The sequence below is a fragment of the Rhynchophorus ferrugineus genome, unplaced genomic scaffold, assembly GCF_030347505.1.
Source record: "Rhynchophorus ferrugineus isolate W39M unplaced genomic scaffold, kcgeb_rfMv2 rfM9, whole genome shotgun sequence".
In the NCBI taxonomy this organism is placed as follows: domain Eukaryota; kingdom Metazoa; phylum Arthropoda; class Insecta; order Coleoptera; family Curculionidae; genus Rhynchophorus; species Rhynchophorus ferrugineus.
In genome coordinates this window covers 19,668,794-19,692,941 of record NW_027472588.1, presented here as the reverse complement: position 1 = coordinate 19,692,941, position 24,148 = coordinate 19,668,794, and the positions used below count along the sequence as shown (strand labels likewise).

General features: G+C 32.4%; 1 protein-coding gene and 1 non-coding gene across 5 annotated transcripts in view; both read right to left on the bottom strand.

Annotated features, from left to right (window-relative positions):
- LOC143202327 (coagulation factor X) overlaps positions 1 to 24,148 on the bottom strand; it is a 166,319-nt gene that overhangs the window by 3,411 nt on the left and 138,760 nt on the right. The window contains exons 2-8 of one of the 4 annotated variants that reach the window (XM_076413784.1): positions 17,995 to 18,321; positions 17,699 to 17,927; positions 15,894 to 16,072; positions 6,180 to 6,343; positions 5,938 to 6,118; positions 5,716 to 5,882; positions 1,032 to 1,717 (exon numbers count right to left, since the gene is read on the bottom strand). In XM_076413784.1, coding sequence (XP_076269899.1) covers positions 1,600 to 1,717; positions 5,716 to 5,882; positions 5,938 to 6,118; positions 6,180 to 6,343; positions 15,894 to 16,072; positions 17,699 to 17,927; positions 17,995 to 18,321 — 1,365 coding nt within the window. In that variant the 3' untranslated portion in view covers positions 1,032 to 1,599. Of the gene's footprint in view, positions 1 to 1,031; positions 1,718 to 2,191; positions 2,346 to 5,458; positions 5,665 to 5,715; positions 5,883 to 5,937; positions 6,119 to 6,179; positions 6,344 to 15,893; positions 16,073 to 17,698; positions 17,928 to 17,994; positions 18,322 to 24,148 lie in introns of those variants that run through there. The other 3 variants (XM_076413788.1, XM_076413786.1, XM_076413787.1) reach the window with 3 other exon arrangements.
- Positions 2,925 to 3,027, bottom strand: LOC143203289 (U6 spliceosomal RNA). The gene has a single exon (XR_013007312.1). It is a non-coding gene; the product is annotated as a U6 spliceosomal RNA (small nuclear RNA).

The following is a 24,148-nucleotide window of genomic DNA, read 5'->3' as shown; positions in this document are numbered from 1 at the left end:
TTTGTAGACGTTAGAACCATAGAAAAAACTTAGAACCATAGAAAAAACTTAGAACTCTCTGATTTTGCAGATATTACAATCTTGTCAAACATTGACAAAAAGTAGATATTTAAATAAAATGTCATACATTTTCAGGATAGTGTAAATATAAGGTGCAGTTAATAGAAAGTGTGAAATAAATTGCTAACAAGATTTGAGCCGTTGTGATTTATTATTTTTTTCGGTTTACGTAACTCTTCTAATAATTTTTTCTAAACATAAAGTTAGAAAAAGGCTAGTTTAGAATAGATGACCATTTTAAGAGGATAAAAGTTACTAATTAAGGGATTAGAAACATTAATGAAAAATAAAGAAATGAAACAAAATAACTGTCAAATATGGTATATTTTAATATCGAAGTAACAGCAGCAATATAAGTATGTATATGCTATTGATGTATTTCCTTCGCTTCTGAATTTTTCGCATCATCAATATGCTCTAAATGTACTTAGTATGTCTAGATTCTTCTCTTCTCTTTGTTTATTATCTTTAACTTTTATCTAATAACAAATTCCAACTATACATTTATATGATATTTGAAAATCCAGGTATCCTGGTAATTTTGTTAGATTTACCTTCTCAGCTTCGCTATAATATTTTCATTTCTTTGATTACCGATAAAAAAACTAGCCTTTTTGTTACTTTTCTCTGAATTTCATTAAATTCTTATAATCAAATCTAGATTATTATAATGCGCATGCGCAGAACGAACCAATCATAGACTATATATTGTCCACTTCCCTGCAATATTTTGGAAACAATGTAAATAGCGTCTGTGCAGAAAATTCAACATATTTTTTCTGATTTCAATGGATTAAAGCATAATTATTATTTAATTGAACGATGAACATTTTCTCTGTATTTAATAAAAAAAAATACTCAAAATTTCGGTAAGGATAATGACATTTGTTTCGGCACTATTCTTAAATCTGCAATATATTCAATAAAATAAAAACATGACTGTGGGATAATGGGTAATTGAAACACAAAACAAATGTTAGAGGATTGTTTTTATTTGTTGTTCTCATAATACATATATTAGCACAGGCAAACTAATGTTAAAATATTCATTATTAACTACATTTCTTATACGTGGCAGTTTTTAATTGTTCTAATTCCGCATTTCAGACTTATTAAGAGAGCTTTGTAAATACAGGATTACAAGGTGCTAAATTGTACTTTTAACTCCTGAACCACATACTCCTCTATTAAAGGCACTTATTTTGTATAAAAATATTTTTATAAAATTTTACACTCCACTGTTCATAGTTACTAGTTCAGTATTTTACAAAAAAAAATCAGGTGAATATCTATTGAAAGTTAAGTTACACAGTAAGTGTACAAAGTTGCTTCAAATTATATTTGAAGGGAAAAACAATGGTGCGTTGCTATCAAATATTTATTCATATTTTAATCTTTCGACAGTAAAGTTGACTAGGTAACACGATTTTTTAAATGTATGCGTAGGTATCACATTCAGTTCACTGTAGCTACTGCTCTAGAGATAATCTCAATATTAGAGTGAATCTTTAAGTAACGCATAAAATAAAACTAACAAGTTTAGGAATAGTGATCCATAATGCTGTTGATCCAATTCACGTAATTGAATACTGCAGTATAAATACCAAACTTATTACGGATCCCACATCCATCTCCGAAGCTTGTAATACCTTGTATGCTGGAAAAAATTGGACAATTACTTATAAGAACATCACAATAAATTATGTTTATCGACGGAAAATAAGTTTGATTAATATTATCGGTTTAGAATCTCCTCAACACGTTAGAACCTTTTGGCGACTTCAATTAACGAAAGCTGAGAAGCTAGAACCCTTCTGTATGTTGCGCGTTCCGTAGAACCCCAAAAGAATAAGGCAACTATCCATTAATAGTTATAATGTTTAGAATTTAAAAATATATACATAAAATTAATAACCAAACGTACTTAATAAGTATCGAAAAAAAAAACAATATCTAAACAAACAAATAAATTTTTATTATTTAAACTGTTCTCCTAGACTAACCATCAATTTACTGCTAACAATTACCATTGTAATCCACACAATATAGTCTATCCAACGACAATCTATAGTTTCTTTCTCACACCTAACACCCCTTCACTCACGCACTCAACTTCCGACGGTTTAGTCCTATTCAGTCTGCGACAAGCGTATCGTCCATACAATAGGTGAAGCGCTTCTGAGTTTTCATGCATTACCTACAGACCAAGATGCGTCTACTGCATTAGGCAACACGTTATTCTGGAATACTTGAATTTTGTTTACTATTTGTGAATATATTGAATCCTGGAGGATAAGAGGTATATAATTTTTTTTAAATATCTTCTGATGAAAGTATGATAGAAGAGTTTATGATTTCAGAGCTACCTTTAGGCCGAGCAATTATTGTTATATTTTCTTTGACGGCCAGTTTTATTATTCCAAGTGAAATGGTTTTGTAAACGTGAGGCATCCCATGCTAGTTACAGGACTAGATTTAAAGATTAATTTAAAGATTTAATTTATATTCTTCATAAAAATAGATGCTGAATTACATAAGGACCAATCATAATCTAGTTTGGGGATGATTGTAGATTTATAGACCCTTAATATTAATACTAGTCCATTAATACTAGTCCATGCCAAGGCCCAATATTTTAGCATATGGTTTTGTTGGTATGAAGTAATTATCCAAAATCAGGGAGGGGTGTTTTGGGCTGTTTCTAATTCTACAAAAATGGGTGATAGATGATTTTGAAGCTGAAATTTTAAAACCTTAAGAGGTATACTATTGACCGATGTTCTCAAGGTAATTTTGCATTATACTGGCAGCAGATTTCAAACTGGTTGAAGAACAAAAGAATGAAATATGAATGGAATATGGAATTTATGGTGGGACACTTCACAATTTTGCGTATCATCCATGTCCAGGGGCTATGCCAATCTCTGTAGCGTTCCGTTTATAGTGTATAGTCTATCCAATAAAACAGCACTTCGCAATGTTGCTGCAATTAGAATTTTTTTACAACGTTTGTCGGTTTGTAACCTCTAATTATTATCATTAACGTTTTGTAGAATTTAATTGATATTTGACAACAGGTTCGATCAACAGAAATCGAATTTTATAGTCTGATTTGGTTGCTTGATCCGACGCATCAAACAGCATTATGTCACTTTTCAACTAGGATAAAATAAATTTTCATTTTTACAAACTACATTTGCCAGTATATTCGACGTCAATCTATGACGTGCATTGTCTGTTTTTGGCTTTTCTGCATCATGCATCAAAACAAACCAGTCTTTCTCAATTTTTGCAGTGTCACTAAAGATTTCGTTTCAGTATCAATTCGCAGATGGAAACACAGCCCATTACATTCTTACTATTACTTTTACTGTATTCGACATAATTTTCTATGACCCCCAGTTTTCCCTTTTTGGTAGCAAAAAATCTCCATTTTTAAAACGCAATAACTTTTGGCCAAGTTTTTTTTTAATTAAAAAAAAACACTTGGCACATATATTACATCTAGTTATTCACCATCTAGTATTTTTTCTTTAATACTATTCTTAAAATTTAGATCTCAGATCCTAACTTAATAAGCGTCTGATGAATGTACTACATAGTTTTCACCCATAGATAGGACACTACCTTGTAGTACACCCACATTGATCGGTTTTATTCTTATTAATTATTGCCGTGTATTATTCTGGTGTGAAGATTAGAAATGTTAGATTTGAGTATCTAGCTTCATACTGTATTAAACACTTTTTTAGCTAAAATATAGCTGAACAAATTTACTTTTTTCAAAAGTTATATCAGTTATGCATTTAAAATTTATTAAGCTTTTATTTCTAGATTCAAATTGGTCAGTTGGGATGAGTCATTTTTCTTCTAAAATGGTTTGAGGAAAAGAACAACAGTTCAAACAATTCGGAGATGCTTGGCAGCAAGCTGAACAAGTGACGCTATGTTTATATTCAGACTATTTTATGGGCTGTTACCTTTCAAACGTGCTCCAATATGGCCTTATTGAATAGCATTCTTCTATTATTCTAAATTACATTTATTTCAACTTGATTTGTTAAACGTGGAACATATATAACTTGTTGGCATTAATGTTGTAAAACAATCATTCAATTTCTATATTTTTTTCGCAATTAGAGCATAAAAAACTACAATAAAACCTGCATGATAAAGATCGTTATTAAGGAGATCGCCTCAAACTGTTAGATTATTAATGAAATTTTATGTTACAATGATCTATAGTGCACATTATACATTTTGCGAGCCGATATAAGGAAACCGAGGGATGTTAGCTAGAAAGAGTTAGGCAAATTTACACTGTCGATCCACAGGTGGAAACATATAGAAGAGGTATTGCTAAAATAAATACGGTTTAGAATCAAAATAAAATAACAATAGATACCTTCGTTCAATGAGTTTTTCATAATTTGCTAATTTTTGTTATTACGAGGGTGGTTTAAATATGATTGAGACAAATAATCTGACACGTTTATTGACTATTGAAAAAATGTACAGTTTTTCTAGGTATTTCCCCTCACTAGTTATGCATTTTGTCCATCTTTTCGCAAGTTTTTTGATACCGGTATCGAAGAATTCCTTGGGCAATTCAGGCAGCCATGTGCGCACGAACTCCTCTACCTCGTCGTCGGTGTTCAATCTTTGACCTCCGAGGCCATCTTTCAGTGGTCCAAACATGTGGTAGACACAGGCTAATAAATCCGGACTCTAATTCCGATATTGTATCGAGCGTGAGACGCGCGGTATGAGGGCGCGCGTTATCCTGGAGAAGAATCGCACTTCGCGCTGGAATGCTCCTCCGTTTCGAGCGATAAGCGGGTTTCACGTGAATTTTCAGAAGGTTAGGGTAGCATACAGCATTAATGGTACGTTGGGTGCGCAGGAAATCGATGTACAGCACGCCCCGCCAGCCCCAGAACACCGTACACAGAACCTTACCCGCGGACCTAGTTATGTCTTCGCTTTGACTGGTGCCCCTTCCACCTTCTTCCTCCACTCTTTAGACAACATCTTGCTTTTGGGAGTGTAATGAGCGTTTCGGGCGTGAAACATGCGCTCCCAACGAAAACTATGCCACACTGTTCGTAAGTGACCCTGCTATCACATACTCAAGCCACGACCTTCAAAACATACATGCGCGCCATCTACAGCGTTTGTCTCCATCATATTTGAACCACCCTTGTAGTTCATAATTGGTGACTCAAATGGAAGCACTATGTGAGTACCAAAACTATAGAAATTAAAATTCTTTAAGGTATATTAAAGGTACCACTTTACACTTTTGAGATGCTTTTATTACACCAAACAGTGTTTAGAGAAATATGTATATATTTTTGGAATTGGAATAAATAGGTTCAGTGAGGTGATAACGTCAAAGGTACGATGTTTTGGGCACATACAAATGCTATTTTCTTTTAGATGTAGGCTCATAATGAAAATAATTATTAAGCAATTCAAATATAAAGCATAAGGAAATATTCTCAATGCTCCTCGATGTTTCGGAAACAGGTTAGTATAAAAAACAATTTCCAAACCTTTGCGTCGAAGTTAACTCCGATAATACTGAATAATGTTGTTGATTGCCTTGTCAAAAAAAATACACTAATAAATAAAAATAAATATAACCCTACGTACCTATATAAGATCTTAGACCTTTTCTTGATCGGACACATCAATCCTCCCCCACTGTCTCCAGCACATGTATCTGATTTTCCCGATTTCCATCCCGCGCATAACATGTTCTGACTGATCAACAATTCCTTATATGCTCGTTTACATATCTTGTGGGCAACTAAAGGTAACTAAAACAAAAACAATAATTAACTTTAGATATTGCATAAATAGTAATAATAATACCTTAGCCTCGTGTAATATCGGCACCCCATACGAATGTCTGGTGTCGGTTTTACCCCATCCCATCACTGAACACAACTTACCCACCTTAGGTTTCTTACTTGGCAAACAGGCAACGGGCAGTCGTACAGATCTGGGCAATTGTAGCAGGGCAATATCATTGTCTACCGTTTTTATCTCAAAGCTTTACAAAAATATTAAATATGGTTAGCAGAATCGATATAATTTCAACAAAAAGATCTTACTTTGGATGAACAAACATTTTGTACACTGTCTGTTCATTATTCAATCGTTCATCAGATTCTCGTAAATCGTGAGTATTCAGACGCACTTTCAATTGTTTTCTGATGCAGTGACTTGCAGTTAGTACCCATCGAGGTCCTATTAAAGTGCCTCCGCAAAACACTTCCTAAAATTAGTTAAAACATGAATTACATCTTGGCGAAGAGTATTAAATCAGTAGTTATTTATCAGTAATTAAGTTAATAAATTTTTATCATATATTATAAAATCAGAGGTCTTTTATTAGGTGCTTGTATATATTCTCATACTGTTTTTTTACTTAAATAGGCATTTATTGAGAAACATTGCTACAATATATATTAATCAGAATATTTTTTAAAATTCTGTTATACTTCTGATCAGCGTTCGACGACCCACTTAGGCACTTTTTAGACATTTTAAAATCTTGTACCAGTCATACCAAAAAACATTTGAACAAAAAACAATCAGTCTAGTGAATTCTAAAAATACGTTTGAATCTGCAGTAATAATCTCATTTGGTTTAAGCCTCTCGTAGTGCACTACGCTTTGCTGACCCCACCATATGCACAATAAGGCTTTATGGCTATTAATAATCCCTTTCGATGTCGATGTGGATGGCTACCTAGTATTATCTGATGACTTTTTGAGCTTCAGATTGACGTAGTAGATCAACTTTTCCCAGTTTTCATCGTCAGTCAGAATACGTCACACAATTTTTTTCCGGTGTTTCGTGGCAAGCATTTCGTGGTGAAATTTTCAGTCAATTTGCGTGGTAACCATTTATCGTATTTTTAGGTTATATAATTTTTTCCCCATCTGTCATCTGAAAACAGTTCAATTATCAATATCTACGCAGCCTAAAGATTCTTTAAAAGTTTGAAATGGATTTTCATTTTGTCATTGACTTCAAAATCACCCTTAAATCGTTAGAATCGTATAAAAGCGTTCGACGGACTGCAAAATCAAACAAAAATAGTGAACGTTGAAAATTCAATTCAGAGCTTTCCATGACTAGAGTTTGTATTCAGCAAATAACTCAATAATACTAAATGAAAAATTATCATGTTATATTGAGAAATATTAAAAATCGTTGTTTACATTTGTTTGAATTTTTACCGATAGATGGCGGTGATTATTATCATATATAACAATGTAACAGTTCTTTTATTCACTCTACATTCCTTATCTGTGCTGGCATGAAGGAACAATTTTAAAAGAAATCGAAATAAACTTCCGAAGACGAAGACAACTATGTTGTAGATGACATTCAAAGACCAGATGGAAATAACTATGCTACTGAAGAGGTGTTTCTTTCTTTGAATCTACCGAACCTACTGAAGAAGTTGACTCAATTCATGTTGGTGGTTATCCCAACATCTAATTATTAGTATGCTTTGCGATTTGCCAGCTTAGTGCTTTAGTGCGGGTATATTCCTGAAAATATTTTTTTGCAATAGGATTGGTCAACTAAAAAAGATCATCAAAACATTAATTACAAATATAGTTGATAATCTTCGAAGAGTATTTCCCATATGCAGAAATCCATATTTTCATAATTTACCATGAACAATCGAAATAATCTAAAATTCAAAACTTAATTAAAAGTAAAATGACTCCTTGAGATAATGCTAATTTAGAGATTCGTATATTTATTGTAATATTGATTTTGGCTGCACTCATAAATGATAATCATCATTCAATAGATGAAATGCTTGATCTTGCTTTTTCCGACACACTATATCTTTTATTCGTGGACAAAGAAAGATTTGAAAGAAAATTCTTAGCCAGATGCTTGAGGATGACCGAAATGATATTTCAACTAATTTTGTGCCTCCCAGAAAATTTTTGGTAACTGTAAAACAATATCAAGTCAAATTATATTCCTGGACCCGAAGAGACAATTACTGAACAATTGGTCAGGTTTAGATGCAAATATTAATTTTGTATTTACATTCCAAACAAGCTGGATAAATATGCAATCAAGGTTTTGGTGATGGGGAAAACAAACCTCCAATACATGATTGATGCTAATGAATACAGGCAGAAGGATACAAACATTGGCGATTTTTACGTGTCTGATAAAAAACTGGCCTGGTCACTGGACAAAATTAATTTTTACACTTAATTTTAACTGCTTTACAAATTGACTTTAGTTGCTGCGATCCAATAAGCGAAATCCATGACCAGTTGGAAGAATTTAAATCTTGATTTGTTCGTATTTGTCGTGCCATAAATCAAATGCTGCTAAGATGGTTTTTAACTCGTTCTATTGTATTGAAAACACAAATATTAATAATTCAAGTGGTAAACAAAACAATTCACTTTTAACCAAGCAAAATAACAGCCAAACCCGGCCTACCAAGTAAAACATATTTTTTGGAAAAATTAGTTTTTTTTATTCAACATAATTCCCTTCAAGGGTGATACACTGATTATAGCGACCCTCTAATTTTTTGATACCATTTTTGTAGTACGATTCGGCGATCACATCTTCATTTGACGAAAACTTCTTCCCAGCGTCTTTTGGGACGTGAGAACAGGAAATAGTCGCTGGGGGCCAGATCTGGAGAATACGGTGGATGGGGAAGCAATTTAACGCTCAATTCATATATTTTTTGCCATCGTTTTCACTGACTTGTGACACGGTGCATTGTCTTGTGAAGCAGTACCTTCTTTTTCTTCAAATGCGGCTGTTTTTCGGCGATTTCGTCCTTCAAACGGTCAAATAATGCTATGTAATAGTCGCTGATGATGGTCCTTCATTGGTCCTTGATTACCGTTTTCAAGGTAGTCAATGAAAATTATTCCACGCGCATCCCAAAATACAGACGCCATAATCTTGCCAGTCGACTGTTGCGTATTCCCACGCTTTGGAGCGGGTTCATCGTGTGCACTGTCGATTGGACTTCCGAGTGAAATGATGGAGCCATCTGTCATCCGTTGTCACAAATCGATGCAAAAACTCGGGTTTATTACGCTTGATCATCTTCAAACACTGCTCCGAATCATCAACTCGTCGTTGCTTTTGGTCAAAAGTGAGCATACGTGGCACCCACTTTGCACAGAGGTTTCTCATACCCAAATATTCGTGAATGATATGATGTACACGTTCAGTTGAAATCTTTAGAGTGTCTGCTATTCCATTAAATTTCAATTTACGACCGTTCAAAATTTTGCGGGTTCAAAATTTTGCGGATTTTTTTAATGTTTTCGTCGGTAACAATCTCTTTTGGGCGTCTACTGCCTTCATCGTCTTCGCTGCTAATTTCACCACATCTAAACTTAGCATACTAATCCTCGATGGTTTATTTGCCTGAGGCAGTATCCAGAAACTCATCAAGTTTTTGCTGTATTTTTAAACTGTATTTTTTCGCTTCAAAAAGTCATATTTTTTCAAAACACGAAATTCCTTTATATCGTTTTTTTTTCACAATAACAAAAGTTGCTTCACTCAAAATGTTATAATTCATAAACTAATGATCCGACATCTGTCAAATTTATACACGCATTTTGAGGGTTAGGTCTAACTAAAAAACATATGGATTTAAATCTAGTAGCGCCATCTATGTGTCAGGTCGGGGACGTTTTAATTGACCTGTTAATTTTATCAAATTAATCTTACTTATTAATTAATCTTAATCTTAATCTTACGCAGCTGCAAAGGTAATAAATAGGTAATGGTTATATTCTAAAGCATCTTGAACATGGATAATAAGAGGACTTATGGTTACAAAAAAGATGTACTCCAACAGTATTACTTCAATAATATTACTCCTTCCTAATAAGACGGATGCCAACATTTTCGATAAGAAGTTGGCTTGGAGAAGAAAAAATCAACTTTCACTAGAACAAAGCATCTGTACACAAGGATGCGTTCACAATTCCAAAAATTTGTGCAATAGGGTACAATAGAAAGTGTAAAAATAATCATAATACCTCAATTTCACCTATAAAACTGTGTTTTATTATATGTTTACAAATATTTTAGACCAGGGCAAATGAGAATGATACTTAACGAAGGGGACTTTGGTGCCATGAAATCAGATCTTTAATCAGCGCGTTCTAATTTTCAAATTCTCGAGTTAACAATACTGCGCTGTTGTAGGAGCTCTCAGTTGGCGACGTTACATTAAACATCATTTGGAACTTGTTTTGTGTTGTGATTTGCTGATTTACCGAACGTGTGACAATGTAGAGACAACGTGGTAAAGTTGAATCAAAGTGTTTTTGTTGGGTTTGTAGACGTTAATGCTCGATAAACGTGGAAAAATCATGACAAATGCACTCAGAAATGCGTATTAGCAGTACTTCAGTTTTGCTGTAGTAAACACTGGCACATTATGGGTATGGAAAGTTTTCTAATGGCTGCAGAACAATGAACAAGTGGCGATGAAATTGTATATTTTTCATTTTCTCTTTCAACATTATGCAGAGAATTGAAGAATCATATATTGAAAATCATTGCTACTTTCGCTCGGTGAATGTCGTCGGTATAAATGCAAACAAATAGCGCAGTATAAATATGTTCCACGCCTGAACAGTGACCTATTGCTAATTTGGCTAAGTACAAATGCAAAAATGCCCTAAGAACTTCGTCTTCATCCCCGATATATTTTAGTTAAACAATTTTATTTGAAGAAAGTAAAATGGACCAGTTAGATCTATCGAGGTACCAGCAAAACTAATACTTGTCACTATCTGAGAACAATGACTTGAGCCTGCAGGCTGTAATTTGTTGCTTTTAGAGTCAACAGCAAACTAAAAAGTTATATTTCTTATTTCTAATTTTTTTTTGTTTTCTTGAACAAATGAAATATAACCGGGAGAATGATTTTTACAGTGTCAATTTTGCATTTCTTCTCGGAGGTCCCGCTGAGCGCTTTACGCCACATTAATCACAACAATTTACGGTCTACATTTTTTTTATTTCCCCATTAACAATTTACGGCAAAAGGTTCCACCGCTGGCTGCGATTAGAAAAACGCCCCAGTCGTATCTATTCCCGTTTATTCTTTCTATTGAATAAGCGTAAATAGCTCGTGCCTCTCCTAGCTTAAGGTTTTCTATTAATTTTATGGGTTCCACTCAATTAAAGGATAATTTGATTTAGGCAAAGATTATTGGATTTATCGGTCATTCATCGATAAATGATAGAGAGAAGGCGCAATAAATTTAATGTGTGCATAGTTGGAAAATCGTTTGTTTAATACCTTGAAATTAGGTTAATGTAATAGAGCCAAATATGTATACCAAAAGTAGGATGTTTAATTCGAATTTAATTGGAATAATTTAAAGCATACCTTTACTTCTAATTTGGATGTGATAAGATCAGTTAAAGGTTTAATTATATTCAAAAAATATGGTTGAAGGCGATATCAACAGATACTATAGAGTTTTGAGTTTTCGACCTTTTGTTTTTTCTCTACTAATGCGTCTTGGTACTTTAGGTGACTTCGTTATTCCTTAATGTAATAATTCATTAAATATATAATATTATAAATATAATAATTATAAAAGCTTTTTAGCAAGTTCAGCAAGTATTGTTTATAATAGGAAATGATAATTAATAGCAATAATAATTCTGCACATTATGTTGAATATATAAATTTGGGGCAGTGGTGGATTTACTAGCAGATTGAGTAGGCTGAAGCCCATATATATATATATATATATATATATATATATATATATATATATATATATATATATATATATATATATATATATATATATATTTATAGTGTTGAGAACTTTCGACTGAAGTTGACTATTGACTATTTAGTAATTGACTACTTTTTACTATCGACTGTTTTAGTCGATATATTTGCTTTGACTGATTTTTAATGTTCTGGCTGTTGTTCTAACCGCGACCTTGACAAAAATATGCCGAACTTAGACTTATATAGATTTATATGTAATATATATAGTTTTATTATATTTTTGGTAGTTTGCTTGTAAATAACAATATATTGTATATTAATATAGCAGCAGTTTGGAACTATATATTTCAAGAATGTTAATGTAATAGCGTAAAAAGATTAAAATTGTGAATGATAAATAGTAAAATACTTTTAACTGTTTTCATAGTAATATTATAATAAGTAATATTTTTTACTGACTTTTTGGTTTCGGTTTTGCTCTTTACTAAAACTTCTTTCCTAAAATCTTGATGACAAAATTTAAATTATCAAGGTTCCAGAAATTGAATCGATTCGTGAAAATCTGAAGAAATTTTTACAGCAGCAGTTAAGTTTCGTCAAGAGGTGATATACTATATTCAATATTTATACTAAATATTTTTAATAAATACATTTTCTGATAGGAAAACTTCTATTTAGTATTTAGCAATTTATTTTCTTGGCTATTAGAATATACAAGAAAATAATGATGGTCGGGACATTTTTTAGTTAAGATTTATTTTCAGCAGGTAAGGCAGATATATCTTTTTTACAATCTATTTTTATTATTTTAAAAATTTTCAGTAGAATGAGGTATTCACCTAAACGTTCTATGATTTGAGAATATTTTGAAAGGAATCCTAAACTTCTGCTATCTGCAATCCTCGATTTAAAGATCGATCAGTGTTTGGTATTATAAATAATCCTGAGGGGATACAAGAAATTATTACAAAAGAAATATATTTAGTTCTAACTTCAACAGTACTACAACTCGAAATCTCAGAAACAAGACATTTTGATAAAAAATTAGCTAGAATGAAATAAACAATTACACAAAGTACTACAACAACTTTATAAATTAAGCAGTATTTTGGAATGCCACTTATATTGGGCGTTTAGAAAACCCATTAGATTTTTGTCATGTTTATGAAATGATATTACTTTATTTATATCACTAACATTTAAAATATTCTGCTATACCTGCAACATCTCTCCCCTCGGAATAGGTTTTTTCAAAATCTGACCAAATTATTAAAAATCAAAGAAATCTCCTCACGGGAGAAAATCTGAACATATATATTATATTTTTGAATAGCGATTAAAAATATTTTCGTTCAATAATAAATAAATAAAGCATTTATATTTTTTAAAGAAGCTCTAGTAGTTATTGTGTGATAATTTTTAATTATTTCATGGATTGGTTGTTTTCTATGATTAGGTATATGTTTAATTTTTATTTTGTATTTATGGTTATCGTACATCTTTAATTTTGAGGTTTTGTTTCAGTTCCGTTGTATTATCTATAAATATATTATAGTATGTATCTGACAAACCTGCAGAACAAGTCAAATCTTACAGGCCTATTTCACTACTACGTGCAATATCAAAACTATTTGAGAGAATGCTATTTAAACGTGTTAAACATTTGATAATAATACCAGATTTCCAGCTTGGTTTTCGAAATCGCCATTCAACAATCGATCAAGTGCACAGAGTAACTGCGGCTATTGAAAGAGCGTTTGAGGAAAAGAAATACTGCCCTGCAATCTTCCTGGATGTCTCAAAAGCTTTTGATCGGGTATGGCATTTGGGATTAATCTATAAGATGAGCAAATTGTTACCGCGTAACTATTGTCAATTGCTGGAGTCATATTTAATCGGAAGAAAATTTAGAGTATCGCACAAAATGGCGTTCTCGACATTTAAAAATATCTCGGCTGGAGTTCCACAAGGTAGCGTCTTAGGACCTCTCCTGTATCTGCTCTACACTGTTGACATGCCAACAACAAAAGAAGCACTTCTTGGAACCTTTGCTGACGACACAATTATTATGGCAAAAGATATATCTCTGTTTAGGGCAATAGAAAAAGTGCAAGTGACAGTCAATAAAATCTACAAATGGACGAAAGATTGGAATAGCTCCAAATCTGTCCACGTTAATTTTGCATTGAGGCGAAATAATAAAAACTTAATTATATCACTCAACGCATGCCTCATTCCTCAAGCAGAATCAGCTAAATACCTTGGTTTCCATCTTGACGGTAGATTAAATTGGAAACATCACGTTAGACAAAAAGAAAAACACATTAGAACCAAAATAAAACAACTATACTGGTTAGTCGGAAGATCCTCTCAACTTGATCTAAAGTCAAAGAGGTTATAATACAATTATAAAGCCAATTTGGATCTATGGGGTGCTAATATGGGGTTGCACTAAAAATTCAAATCAACTAGTCATACAGCGTTGTCAAAACAAGGTTCTTCGATTGATTACCAATGCTTATCGCTATGTAACATCTTTAGTAGCAATAACAAATTAATTTCATCACAGAATTAACATACTTTGAAAACAAGCAGTTGATTAACTTTGAACTTTGATTTATTTTATACCTGGGGTTTTATATACCTGGGGTACATAGAAGAGTAGCAGAGAACAAGTTTTCTTGCTGAAATCATGATAGTGATCGAAATTATTATGGTGGTACAGTTTAGTATTATATTAGAGTAAATGGTTATGTAGTATTTTTCTGTCAATTTTTAGAACGAATTTCAAATTAGTTTATCGCACGTCTTGTAAATGAAGCACGTAGTAAATACATCAACTACATGTTGATCCATTAATAATGTTAAAAAGATAAAACGGACAAACGATTATGCCATGTCTTTTCAACTATTGTCCTTAAATTTTATATAAATAAATTAAATATTGGACTAGATCCACAAATGGACTGGAGACTGGAAAATACATAACTAGTAATCTAACGATGCTAAAACAAAGCTCTTCGATTAATTACCAATGCTTATTGCTACATAACCAGAAGAACTACACGATGATCTGAAAAATTGATTTACGAAGTGATCCAATATTTCGCCTTATACATGAAATAAGCTTACTAAATCATAGCAACGTGGAAGCAATATAGCTTTTAGAAAACACGCAAGAAATCAGAAAATTGAAGCAAACCAAACCACATGAACATCTTAAGAAACCATTTTATAATTTGTTATGACGGGTACTTAATTTTAAATGTTTAATGTATTTGACATATAGATCAAACTCAAAAAAATATAGACAATGATTATTAGTATTTTACAAGATACACATTATTGACTAATGGATTACGATAGAGTTTAGACCGCTGCGCCATTGCCAATGTAAGTAAATTTGTTACTAAAAGAAGAAGACCTAAATTACATTTCTTCAACTAATTTTTTTAAAAATTATATAGTATATTTTGTAAATATTAGAAAGTTTCACAGTTATTCTAAATTGAAATAAGTTAATTATTATTATACTAGATGGCGCTCTATTGTCGTTAGTTATTTCAAATTGATATTGGTACATATGTCGGAATACATTTTAGCTAACCTGTTCTCTATTTTGTCGTTTTAATGTATTAACTCGAAGTAATAAATGCATTATTGACACAATATATAACATTGTGATGCCAGTTATTATATTTAGTATCGCGACATATTTAGCATGTCTTAATATAGTGCATTCCATCATTTGACGACATAAAACTGGAATAATACCTGTAAAGTACAACGCACATCATCCCACTGTCAGCATTTTTTGGCAGCGCACAGTAAACATATTCGTAAATCAAAATCAATTCAATTGAAATTATTAAGCACGAGCCGAAGTAATTAATTTTAATAATCCCTGATAATGTGATTAATTATGTAGGCTTGCTGTAGAGTTTGTGTTTCTGTTTTAACACGGTGGTTCGCTATTTGATTTCTACTTTTATTTTATATAATAACATGTTATTATAATGGTAAATAAACACTTACGCCAAATTCGTTCATAATGGCCACGTGCCAAGGCCATTTGTATTTTGGAGCTTCGTTACCACCAATGATTTTTAGCATTTGCGGCTTACTAAAAGTTATTCCGCATTTGGGACTTGGTGCTTTAGGTTCCCTCGTAATATATTGGTTGCTGTTGTAGCTGTACAGATAATTTCTGCCATCTGAAAGGTACAAAAAAGATCACCAAGAATTATATTTAAAATGGTGTATTATATATATATATATATATATATATATATATATATATATATATATATATATATATATATAAAAGGTAGGTTCCAGTGGGTTAAGCCAACACAATCTAGTATGTCTTATTTAAATTTCCCAGTAATAAAAATACTTTTTATCAAAAGTGTTTAACATGATGAATGTTATATGTAAAAAGTACCTCAGTCCCAAAACAGGATTTCTACTTATCCTGTTGGGGCAGGGCTTTATTAGAAATTCTCAACTCCATCTCTTGAATGTGAATATTTCGTAAAGTATAAAGCATCGTATGCTCTCTTACTACATCGTAACGTGGCGAATATACAATCCAACCTTATTATATTTTCTAAGAACCTTATCCCATCAATGAATTTACAAATGTTCCCAGTTAATATTCATCAAGCCTGGGAAGTATTAAGTGAAATAATTAAAGTTTGTGTACGATAGTGGTAAAATATGTCCCAAAAGGGTACTCTATACCCTAAATATAAATTTACAAACCACTAAAAACCATTTCCATAAAAAAACTCTTAACAATCACCATGTTGTCAGATATGTTAGTTGAAAAAGAATTGTCTTGGTTATGTGACGTTTAGTTCAATTTCGCTTTAACCATTGTGTTGTGTAGACGACCAAATTTTATTATATATTTATTGACAATAATCGTTCCATTATTGCCGCTCGGCGGAAATTGCGTCAAAATATTCTAATCGTCCAGTGCCTCACAAACGTACGACAACAGGCAGGCCTCATTCTGGAAGACAATGGTCGTCTCGTAACGCTGAAAATGTGGCTCTGGTGCGCGATAGTGTTGCAGTCTCCAGAAACATTAATTCGGAGACGTTGTTCCCAGTTACATATTTCTGCATGCAATTTAAGGCGAATTTTGAAAATATTCCCGTACAAAATTCAATTAGTCCAAAAATTGCTACCGAGGGATCCTGATCAACGAGTTGAGTACAGTAATGCAATCCTAAGGCTGTCTGGTGGCATTGAAGATTTTTCGTGTAAATTTAAAATAAGCGATGAAGCCCATGGAGATTTAGAATCCTCAACTAATTCATGAAACATCATTGCATTCATTAAAAACAACTGTATGGTGTAGTATTTATGCTTGAAACATCATTGGTCCCTATTTGTTTGAAAATGACCAAGGTGTTGCAGTTACTGTTATTGCAAGACATGATTCGAAATTTCCTTGTACACATCAGCCCGATCTCCGGATTTAACAGCACCAGACTTTGTCTTATAGGGTTTTTTAAAATCAAAAGTATATGTGAACGATTCAACATTTTAAAGACAATATTCGTCACGAAATTGAAGAAATTTGTCCTCAGATGTTGCAGGATATCAGGAAAAATGCCTTAAATTGAGCCGAAATTTGCATAGCGAATCGCGGTTACCATTTGGCCGATAACATTTTTCTATTATAACGAAAAACTGTAAAGACCAAATAAACTTTTTGTGAAAACCAAACCTACTTATCTTTTCTTTGGGCAAAGTTCAATCATCAAAAAATCAAAATGGTAGCGGGACTTTTGTCCCATGTTGTCTAAATAAGTCCAATAATGTAATACCTAATTCTTGATTTCTTTGTTTCGATTCCAGCAAATGCAGCACCCAGAGCTCGCAACTGGTCCTTTCTCGATAACAATATGCGGTCTCTCTCTGTATATACTTTTTACAACGTCCCGGTTTCTTGCATTTTCTCACCCGATACGTCCGGCATTCCGGCGAACAGTCGATCCACTTACTCCACTTGGTCCAAATGTCCGACGGCGCTTGCTTTATCAAGTAACTTCTGCTCTAAAACAATCAGAATACGTGCTTCCTTTTCACGCGTTTTCCTCATCCGGGCAATTAAGACAATTACCGCATTCACGTGCACCACGTGGAAGTCAATTTTCTTCTTGATTTTCCGCCGGCAGCGTTTCTTCGGACATTCCCGTTCCTCGTACATGCGCGAATTGCGACAGCTCGGGCTGATGCAGGTTTTCATCCGCCTCTGCATGCAGTCAATGCACCTGGTCCACTTGGTCCACTCCGTATAAGCGTAATCTAATGTTTTCGTCGTCCTGTTACGGTAACCCATCGTAGGGCCGTTGATATCCTCGAACTGGCGATGGAAGTTTCTCGTGGCTGCGTGGTTTGGAGATAAATACGTCTCATTAAATATGTTCCTTTGGCGGTGATGTCTTTCCTGAAAAAGAAAAAATAATGTGTTAAAATTGGATTAGTTAAGTGATATTTGCTAACTATTTTAATGTTATACTATTGTAATTCTTTTTGGTTATCTAGAAATATAATTACTAATCTATTTGACTGTATTTAGAAATTATGTATTATAATATTTTCAGAATTTTCACTATTAATAATAAATAAAAGGGAATAAAGCGGAAGAAGGAATTGGTTAGTAAAGTCTTCCCAACCAATTGGAAACCATCTTGGGTAGATATTAGACATAAGATTAAAGACATTGGTTTAACGGTTAAATTTAACTGATTTAAATTTCGATTAGGTTGTTCAATTTTAATCTATATATTAATCGGCTTAGCGAAAATTTTGCCTTCCTTTTTGTGGAAAAACAGAGCACCGACTGGTGTGAAATTTAGCAGGGTGAAGGCTTACATGGAGGAAGAATAATTAAGTCTAACATTTTTGTATAATTTGCGCTACAAATAAGTAAACGCCAATAAAACGAAATACGCCCAAATCAAGCAAGCAGAAGTAAAGTATAAATATACAGTATCAAAAATATTGCAATGTTACAATGTATATTTTAGATAAGGAATATATATATAAATGAACTAATGAAAATATGGAAATAACTAATTTAAACTAATTACATAATTTGATTATTAATAGTAATTTGGTAAATATATTAAATCGTACAACTGTAAAACTTATGATATTGATATATTTCTTTAATATACATGTCACAGTCGAAGAATAATTTAAACATCGTTTTTTTTTAATATTTACACTATTTTAATGTATAAATATATGTTACTTCATTTAATATTCCATATTTAAATGTTATAAGTCAATGTAAAGTGTTACAATTTCGAAAATAATCTCACTTATAATACCTTTGTTATAATGTTCATCATTTTTAAATTATTAATATTATGTCGATTGGAACTTAAGTAATATTTAACTAAATGCATTTTTAAAAAGCAATTAAGTCACTCTTATGATATTAAATGTTGACTTAGTCGATGGAAGGATAGAGGGGATCAGGGCAAGGTTGTAGATGTTTCGGTTATGAATAAGGGATGGAAAAAAAAGAGAAAAGAGAGACGTAGTCGTGCTGACATTTTATATCCTAGGACCACTTGACATCAATCTTCGCGCTATATCAATACTTGTAGGTATTACTATCATGATATAAGAAAAAATCAGACAGTTCGGTGAAGGAAGTGTTGTGTTGGACAGCTTTAGTTTTCGAATGAAAAATAGAAATATAATATATTTTTAGAATAATTAATAGTATAAAGAATAGTTAGCCAAATATGGAACACAAATTGTTGGTAAGCTTAGCATATGCGATGTATTCAGATGCTAAACAATTTAACAATGCTGCACAACTATAAAAAGTTATCTAAGATGAGTGTTAAAAGTTTGATCGAGATTATGTTAAAAACCTATATAAAACGCTGCCTAAGGGACTGATTCATTAATGAAATCGAAATAAAATTGTTGTTTCTGTTTTACCTATCTGTGCTGTAGTTTTGTCGCGTTGTTCGATGGACAAGCTATTGTTTGCTTATAGATTTCGTATGAAAAATCTGTAAGTAAGCAATAGTTTTATCTTTGTAAAGTTTATATCAATCGTACAATCGAAGAGCTAAAATATATTTTTATTAATAATTGAAATGAAAAATATATAGCGTGCTGAAGTTTTGTCGTGCAATATACCTAGCAATCAAACACTTCATCAATCAAGTACCAAATTTTATATTAAGCAACCACATTTTTTTCCATTAGTTATAATATCATTATAATTATACATTATATAGTTAATAATATTAATTATTAATATAATTAATATAATAATTTATAATATTAATATTAATGCTGTGTTAATTATTAATATTAATATTTAATAATATTAATTGTATTGCTGTTCTGTTATATTTAATGCTATAAATATATCAAAATAAGATTTCAGCATCTACTATAAAATTGATGATATTTTGAGTGTATGATACTTTTCTCAAACTGAACCTTGATTTTCCAAATAAACCTGCATAATTTTTAAGCAGTGATGTTTCCATTCGTAATAAAATGACAAACCAAATTAAACATAAATATAGTATTGGTTATATGCGATTTAATAAACCGCTTTAAAGTTTTGAAGACGATTCAGTGAAGGATATCTAAAAATATTACAACTATTCATACCAAAAATACAGGAGATACATTTAATAGACAATGTATCTCATTAAGCATGTGCAATATCTTGGGTGAAAGTCTGAATTTTAGAGAGATTTGTGCATAATCATTATCGTACTTGTTAATAACTGAATTAACACATTAAAACAGACATTCAAATGTTTCCTTGTAAATGAAATAATGTTGTGATACCATTACCTTAAATTTGATTTTTTTATTTTATATATTGTGGTTAAACAATTAAAAACGGTTATTCTTTCTTGACTTTTTATTCTTCAAATAAAATTATTTCAGTAATATAAGTATGTTTTTATCTCTATACATATCCGGCTCAGTCGGTAGGATTTTTCCGTGGAGATTATATAAGGCTGTTCCCCTTTGGGGAACTCATTCCCTCATTCAGTTAACCCAAATCAAACCAACAAATAACATATCAAAAACGTAGAGGTTCATATTGGTTTGTTCCAAAAATTACCCAAAACGTCGCAACCAAAGTCGGACTGAAATAGTTTTGTGAAGTAGTATAGGCTATTGAAATTTATATAGATCGAATTATCTTTTTACTACTGAAATAAAGTTGTTACGCTATCACGCTACAAATAGTGATGTTTCAGACCGTGTAGGGTAATTATGATACCCCACTTCGATAACTTATATTAATTAAGCATGACTTTTTGTAAAATTGTAAAATAAAATTTATTTTCGTCTCCGTGAACATTGCAAATGGGTTTTTTACATGTAGTACGATTTTTTACACGATATTTTAGTCTTTCTGTCGCGTGATTTGACACAAAAGCAGCATCTTTGATTTACAAAATGTTGAATCTCTCTAGCAGGAATTTCTAGAATAGTGCCATTGATGTTCGCAAGAAATAAATCTATTGCAGTCGCTACAGTTTTGAAAAATTATTTCGCTATTTTGTTTCGTGGCTAGAATGTTTGGGAGTGTAAGTTCTTCTGGCAAGTTTTGTAAAAAAATTCATAGTCTACTTCGATCATTACATTTCCAATTGGGGAAATTTTTAGTACATGCGATATAGGCATTGAGAGCAGCCATATTAATAATTTACATAAAATTCCTAAATGTCCATCTTTTAGTTGATGAAGATTCTCTATGTCTTACGGTGAGACATGCATTGTGCGCGAAGGATTTCGATACGCTGCACACATTGCGGGGAAACAAAGGTATTCCACGTAATTAAATTCAGTTTTTCGTAGCAAATTTCAAACCAAATTTAATAAATTGTTTAAAAACGGGCTTAAAAGGTCACTTGAAAAGTCCCCGGTCTGATACATAGATGGCGCAACGAGAATTAAATCCATATATTTTTTAGTTAGCCCTAACTGTCAAAAGATGCGTGTATAAATTTGACAGCTGTCGTATTATTAGTTTGTGAATAACATTTTGAGTGAAGCAACCTTTATTATTGTGAAAAAAAACGGATAGAAGGAATTTCGCGTGTTGATAAAATATTGCTTTTTGAAGGGAAAAAATAAAGTTGAAGCAAAAACTTGGCTTGATGCCGACTTTCCGGATACTGCACCAGGAAAATCAACCATAAAGTATAGGTATGCTAAGGTTAGACGTGGTGAAATGAGCACAGAAGACGGTTAACGCAGTGGAAGCCCAAAAGAGGTTTGTTACCGACGAAAACATATAAAAAATCCACAAAATGATTTTGAATGACCGTAAATTGAAATTGATTGAAATAGCAGACACTCTAAAAATATCAACTGAACGTATACATCATATTATTCATGAATATTTGGGTATGAGAAAGCTCTGTGCAAAGTGGGTGCCGCGCGAGCTCACTTTTTCCAAAAACAACGAGTTGATGATTCGGAGCAGTGTTTAAAGATGGTCAAGCGCAATGAACCTGAGTTTTTGCGTCAATATGTGACAATGGATAAAACACGGCTCCATCATTTCACTCCGAAGTCCAATCGACAGTCATTCGAGTGGACTGCACACGATGAACCCGCTCCAAAGCGTGGGAAAACGCAACAGTCGGCTGGCAAGGTTATAGCGTCTGTATTTTGGGATGCGCTTGGAATAATTTTCATTAACTACCTTGAAAAAGGAAGGACCATCAACAGCGATTATTATATAGCATTATTGGACCGTTTAAAGGACGAACGAGTGCTGCTTCACCAAGAAAATGCACCGTGTCAAAAATCCATGAATTGGGCTTCGAATTGCTTCCGCATCCACCGTATTCTCCAGATCTGTCCCTCAGCGACTATTTCCTGTTCTCAAATCTCAAAATAATGATCGCTGAGAGGAAATTGTCTTCGAATGAAGAGGTGATCGCCGAAACTAAGACGTATTTTGAAGCAAAGGACAAATCGTACTACAAAAATGGTATCGAAAAGTTGGAGGGTTGCCATAATCAGTGTATCACCCTTGAAGGGAGTTATGTTGAATAAAAAAAACTAATTTTGCCAAAAAAAATGGGTTTTACTATGGTAGGCAGAGGACTTTGTAATTGACCTGTTATTAATACATATTTCGGGATTATCTCGAAGGAAAAAAAATAACCAGAAAAGAATTTAGAAAGTTATTAAAAAGCAACCGTATCTGGGATACCTAAAATAACCCGCTCGGTCACGGAAAGGTTAAGCCAAACAAAAACTTGTTTTTATTCCTACATAGATCAAAACATTTATAATTGTAAACTTTTAGCAAATTATTTCGAATATAATGAAATCGTATTTTATTGAACGACAACATTTATTTATTGAACAAGGGGGTAAATGATATCGAATAATTCAGTGACGTGCAAGCCAATGGTTAAATGAACATTGGCTAGTACAAAAACACCATCAATATCTCTCCAATTATCTCGACTGAAAATGATATCCACCACTACATTTCAACTCCGTTATTTAGTTTCATAACTAACCTTCAATTAAATCGAGGTTAATTAAGTTTGAAGTTTAATTAAAACGTGAAAAATAAAACAAACATAATTGAAAGCGATATATTTTGAAATTACTGTTTAATGATATAGTTTATGAAGCGTAGCGCGTTTATTTCTGGTGTAATGTGTGCCCGTTTTTCTTTCTCTTGGATTTATTGTATGTTGCATTAGGTACTAGAGACATAGGTATATAAATTAAAAATTGATATATGGATATGTATATTTTAATGTATTTATTATATTGTTATCAGTTGTTGCCGACTAACCTACAATTTGTCTTTATCATAACTTAAATCTGGCTATATATCTAGGAGGATCCATCGGCCCTATCGTAGTTTTGGTGTAACAATGTTTATGTATTAACACTGCTGTTTTTCTATCAAAAGCACCTCACTACACTACACTACACTATACAAGATCAAATGGTTTGATTCTTTTGAGCCTTAGTACTGTTCTAGTGTTAACCAAGAGTTATTATACATCGATGTTGATGATGAATTTCACCGAGTCACTGCTCATGTCTCGTTGCCATTTTCTGGTGTGAGTCGGTATCTAAAGTTCTCGGTATAAGTTATCAGTCCTGTAATATCTGGCTGTCGTTACTGTGGTCGGGTCTTAGGATTTTGTTCTAGAAAATTTGTATTGTATTTATATTACTTTTGACGAAAAAAACCCATAATTAAATCTCGTATGTCCATATATATTTTAGTA